Source organism: Cariama cristata, unplaced genomic scaffold (genome assembly GCF_000690535.1).
Source record: "Cariama cristata isolate BGI_N322 unplaced genomic scaffold, ASM69053v1 scaffold37554, whole genome shotgun sequence".
NCBI classification, from domain to species: Eukaryota; Metazoa; Chordata; class Aves; order Cariamiformes; family Cariamidae; genus Cariama; species Cariama cristata.
In genome coordinates, this window is record NW_009614170.1 from 1 (window position 1) to 5,742 (window position 5,742).

Below are 5,742 nucleotides of genomic sequence, written 5' to 3' on the forward strand. Positions count from 1 at the left end.
GTAGATACTTCACGGGGCTGATTTTTCCATCGCTCCCCATCTCCCATCCTTCACCCAATGCCAAGGGTGGGCGGCGGGGGGAGAGGCTGTTTTTCTGGGCCTTCAGGGAAATTTGTCTCTGGGGGAGGCAACACCCCGTACCCCACAGCGGGTACCCCCAGACTGAGCTTCACCCTGTTACAACCATCCCGCGTTCACATCATCTGACCGACACGAAGGTTTCAATGCTAAGGATGTATTAGCCGATAGGTCTGTGTTGACGGAGACCCCCATCTCTTGTCTCTGCCTCCACCCCGGGTATGGAGCAAGCTGAGGTGCAGTGAGTTTGTGGGGCCTCAGGAGGGGCTGGGGAAGTTGGAGTGAAAGACCCACGGGAGCCATCAGGGCTACTCTCCTTTACCAGGGGCCTGATAGTGCTGAACAGCAACACCAGCTACTACCTGAAACCCCTGGGGACCCCCGAGCCGGGCCACCACCTCATCCACCGAGCAGAACACTTGACCATCGCGGATGGGACCTGCGGCCACGGCGATGGTTTGGGGAGCACCATCGCTGACATCGTTTCGCGCTTCCAGCCGGTGCACCACCAGGTAAATCCATCTCGGGGTCCTTTGGTAGCGGAGAGGCAGAGGGCTGGGAGCAGGGCTGTCTGTACCCCTGCTAAATGCCTGCAGCTCGTGGCGGGGGGCCCATCACCCAGGTATCTGGGCAGGGTTGTGCTGGCGGATGGGAGGTGAGGGGTCTGTGTGGGCAGCTTACCTGGTTTGAGTTTGGGCAGGAGACCTCAAAGGGAGGACGTGTGGGTGGAGTTCCAGTGCTGCAGTGTACAGTGTGGGACATGATGTGAGGTGCCATTGGGAACTGCGCTGTAGCTGCTCACACTTTCCCTGTCGCCTCGTGCCTCAGTTTCCCCTCTCAGCTGTCCTTCCTGAGCAGCTCTGCGGTGTCTGGGAAGCCTGAGATGCCCAGAGCCATGGATTGCCCGCTCCTTCACTCCTCTGAGCCTTGCTGGCTGTCTTGCAGGAGAAGAGAGATGCCTGGAGAACCATGAAGTACATGGAGCTCTTCATTGTTGCCGATCACACGCTGGTGAGCACTGGCGGGGACAGAATCCTGGTCCCCTACCGAAAAACCGGGCCCCCTCTCTGTTTCCCTCCCTGCTTTTCCTCCGGTGACCCTTCTCCATCCCCGTCTCTCTGCAGTACAGGAACCAGAACCTCAACCTGGGTCACACCAAGCAACGCATCGTGGAGATTGCAAACTACGTGGACAAGGTAACGGCCAGTGAGAGGGACCTGCTGGTCCCTTGTCGCCGCCTCCATCGTTCCCAGTGCATGTGGAAGCACCTCAGCTTGGGGCCAGGGACTGTCCCCATGTCACTAGGGCTAGGATTTTAGATGGCAGATGTGAGCATGAGGTGGAAAATGCTTTGCCATCCATCAGCTGGGTTGCTGGCTCTTACCCTGCTGTGGCGTTGGAGATCAATGCCAGCATCCTTGACACAAGGAGGGACACGTTTAGGCATTGTCAGTTGACGGATGGCATCGTACCACCCTGACCGGCTCCTGTGCCCACCTCTGTGCCTGTAGAGCTCATCCTTGCAGGTGGATTTGGGACAAATGTGTCCTGGAGTCACCCAGCTGGAAGGAAAGCCCGGAGAACCCCCCGCTGAAATGCCGTGGCAGGGATGGAGGATGCACAGCGAGTGCCAGTCTCCGTCCCCTCCAACCCTGTCCCCTCCCTGCAGTTTTACAGGTCACTGAATATCAAGGTGGCCCTGATCGGCCTGGAGGTGTGGACGGAGCGGGACCAGTGCTCCGTGACCAGCGATGCCAACGCCACGCTCTGGTCCTTCCTGCAGTGGAAAAAGACGCTGAGGTCACGCAAGAAACACGACAATGCCCAGCTGCTGACGTGAGCATCCCTGTGGACCTGGGGACCTTGGGGCAGGGGGTTCCCCACTCGGACCGGGGTCTCCAAGCCAGCCCTGGGGTGCTGACTGTCCTTTGTTCTCCTTTCCGAGCAGAGGGAAGACGTTCAGGGGGACAACCATCGGCATGGCCCCGCTGGAAGGGATGTGCAGCTCCGATAACTCCGGAGGTGTCAGCGTGGTAAGAGGGGCATGGGGGTCCCTGCTGCTCCTCCCAGGCTGGAGGACTTCCTCACCACCCCATCTGGCTGGGGTTCTTCATGGGTTTGGAGGATCAGCCATCTGGAGTTGGTCCTGGGATGCAGCCTGGGAGTGAACGATGATGCTGGTAGCCCCTTACCCCTCTCAGATGTTGGCCAAGTACTAAGGAGGATGAGAAGGGGCTGGTTTAGAGGTGTCCCGCCCCACGTACACCCCCAGCTTGCAGCTAGCAGCAGCGTTGGGACCTCCTGTGTTGTTTCTGCCCCTCATATTGAACAGCCCCTGCTTGTTCCCTGCTTGCGCTCTCTGGTTTTGTAGGGTTATCTCCACGCCAGATAACTCTTGTCCTCCTCCTGGTGGGGTGATGGTGGCCCTGGTGGGCTGTGGTCCCTAGGCAGGGCGGTGGGGTAGGGCATTGAGGTTTCTGGGTTTTGGGATGCACCTTCCAAGGCCCCAGGTTTTCAGCAGTTGGCTCCAGCACAAGAGCTTCCCAACAGTCCCATGTGGGACTTTCAGGAGATCAAACCCTACTTCTGCCATGAATCCTCCTCCATCCCTCTCTCTCTGTCCCTCCCATGGGATCCAGTTGCAATCCCAGGGATGTTGTGGTCCCTCCATCACCCCAACCCCGTTCCCCGCTGCGGGATCACCCCTCTCCATCGCTCCTGGCTGCTGTGCTGACACATCCCCCATCCCTACGCAGGACCACTCGGAGCAGCCCATCGGAGCAGCCGCCACCATGGCCCACGAAATCGGCCACAATTTCGGCATGAGCCACGACAGCTCGGGCTGCTGCGTGGAGGCTACCCCGGAGCAAGGTGGCTGTGTCATGGCAGCAGCCACCGGGTAAGTGGCGATGGGGACAGGATGTGGCCCCTAAACCCCCCCCCAGCAGGTTGTGGATGCTGTTTGCAGCTGGGTGGGCTGGGGATTGGGGAGGGGGTCCTGTCCTGCAAGGCACTGTTGTGGGTGCAGTGCCCCATTGCAAAGGGGGACCCAGCTGGTCACCTCCGTCCCCGTTTGCCCTGTACATCCCAATTCCCTGGGGCGAGCCCATCCCGGGGCCCAGGAGCAGGCAGGGCTGGTGGTCTCTGAGGGGTAGCAGAGGGGTAGGAACCCCATCCCAAAAGAACTAGGGATGGAAGCAAAGGGATGTTCTCTGGTAGGTGCGCTACAGGAATCCAAGGAATTTCCCTGTGCTAACCCACACCTCAGCACAGTGAAATTATTCTTTATTGTAAGACTGGTGCTCAGTTCTCGGTCATGCTGATGAGGACTCATGGCATCACGGGGCTGCGGTGGGGTGAGCTCACATCCCTCACCCCAACCCCTCTAGATCTGGATGCGGGCTGTTCCGGAGTGGCAGTCGTTAGCTTTCATGCTCTCTGGCATCCCACCAGGGCTTGTTTCCCTGTGCTTTTAGCCTTTGATTTGGCCCAGAGCTGTAAGAAATTCAGCCAGTTTGTGCCCCTTTCCCTTCCAAAATCCTTCTCCTGTTGGGTTTTCCAGCTCCTGGCAATACTGTCATCCTCGATTTCCCTGCACTGCAGAAAAGCAGCTGTTTATTCCCCATTATTTGAACCCACCTGCTCTTCCAATTCATAAATAACAGCCAAAAACCACGGTGCGGTTTCAGGATGTCCCCGGGCTGTTTTCCCGTGGCTCCCAGGGCTGTCAGACCGTGGTGCTGACCCCACGCCTAGGTGGATGGTGGTGGGGAAAAGCACCGACTTTCCAGGATGAGACAGTTGTGCGCTTGTTTGTTTAATGATCCTACTGATTAATTATCCAACCCCCACCCACCGGAGCGGCATGAACGGGTACAAAGCAGCTGTGCCCCTGCTCACTCCAGCAGGCAAAGCTGTCCGAGCTGACCTCTCCCCGTGACATTTCTTCCTTCTTAGTTTTGCTGAAATATTATTTTTTTTCCCCACGTGGGCAGGAAACACATTTTTGACTGCCTTCGACCTGGCCCTATTTGCGCGTTCATGTACCAACTTATCGGGTGTATTTACTTGCTCACCCTTCCATAACTTGCAAAAAAAAAATCCCTACAGCTCAAGGGATTTCCCTCAGACTTCCAAAATACTTTTAGAAAAAACCCTCTGTGTCGTCTTGGAAATGGGATGTCCTAATATGATGTAAAACCGTTTTTCAACGATGGAAGGAAATGAAAGCGGCAGTGAAGCGGAGAGTGGTGCACGGCTTTTACTGTCTGCTTCCTCCTTTTTACTACATCACACCAACAAACCTGCAAACTGGTGCAAAATTGCAGAAGAACCGTGCTCAGAGCTTCTCTAGAAAATCACCACTTCTCTCCAGCTCCTTACGGGGAAGGCTAGCTGGGCTGTTAGAGAAATGGCCTTATACGTTGTAGGCTCTGAATTTTTGTTGTTGTTGTTGTTCAGATCTTGTGAATTATTTGTTTTTTTGGAGGGTCTGTGTTTCTGTTCCATATTTCTTTAATTTTTTAAGTTATTTTTGTCCATCTCAGTCTCGGAGGTATTTAAATAGCCCCAAACGGGTATTTCCCATCAGCGGTTCCGTGATACCAGGCACCTGGTGAGCAGACATCCTGAGCAGAGAGTCACTGCGGACGCGGAGACTCGCCCTGTGGTTAGGACAGGGGAGGTCTGTGGTGTCCCAGGTGCAGAAAACTGAGGCACGGTGGTGACATCTACGCCAACATCAAGCTAACAGAGCCTACAGGCATGGGTGCTCCTTGGGCTTTTGAATTTCAGACCATGGGGGTCTTCAATCTCCAAGAGGTTTCTTGCTGGAGAGTTGAAGCTCTGGAGGTGGCTTATAGGAGGTCTGCTTGTCCACCCCATCCCATCCTGGAGAATATTTGGGCTCAGTGTGGTGTCCCTCGGTTGGTAGTTTGGTGCTCAGCCATGGGAGATGTTAGCGGTCTTGATGCATCTGGCTGATGGTGGCTTCTGCACTTGGAAGGGTTTGTGCTAGTTTGCCCGTGTCCTTATTTCCCAGCTCTGACTGTGGTTTTCCACCTTCTCCTGGTCCCGATCGCCCCGGTTCCCATCCCTCCCCATCTGTCCCCTGCGCAGACACCCCTTCCCTCGCGTCTTCAGCTCCTGCAGCAAGAGGCAGCTGGAGAATTACTTCCAGAAGGGAGGTGGCATGTGTCTCTTCAACCTGCCCGACACCAAGGACCTGGTGGTGGGACGGAAATGTGGCAACGGCTTTCTGGAGGAAGGAGAAGATTGTGACTGCGGGGAGGTGGAGGTACGGTGCTTGGTGCTGCATCCCTTTCCCTCAGAGGCTTTTGCAGCTCAGCTCAGCTGCTGGGTAGCAGGATGTGGCCCATGTGGAGAGGGGTATTTCCAAGGGAAAGGGGTTTGCTGTTCACCACAGGGACTCCATCCCAAGGGTTCTTCCTAGTCCCACCTTCCTAAATCTGTTTAACCTGGGCCTGGCTTTCTTCTTAACTTCACCCTAGAGTGCTCAGGTCTTCCTCATCCCTCCCCGTGCCTCAGTTTCCCCATTGGCAAAATGAGGAGAGCAGTGCTGTGATGGCAGGACAAGGGGCTGAGGACAGCAACGAGGAAGGCATGGACTCACTGACCATGGTGATTTCTTCTTCTTCTCCCCAC

General features: G+C 56.1%; 1 protein-coding gene across 1 annotated transcript; it reads left to right on the top strand.

Moving 5' to 3' along the window:
- Window positions 1-403: 403 nt before the first annotated feature.
- On the top strand, window positions 404-5,374 carry ADAM33 (ADAM metallopeptidase domain 33; the record flags this gene model as incomplete). Its single annotated transcript, XM_009699306.1, has 7 exons — window positions 404-590; window positions 1,024-1,089; window positions 1,203-1,274; window positions 1,748-1,914; window positions 2,027-2,111; window positions 2,835-2,977; window positions 5,197-5,374. Coding segments are annotated over 7 exons (898 nt in total), but the record flags the coding sequence as incomplete, so codon positions are not given.
- Between the last annotated feature and the right edge of the window lie 368 nt (window positions 5,375-5,742).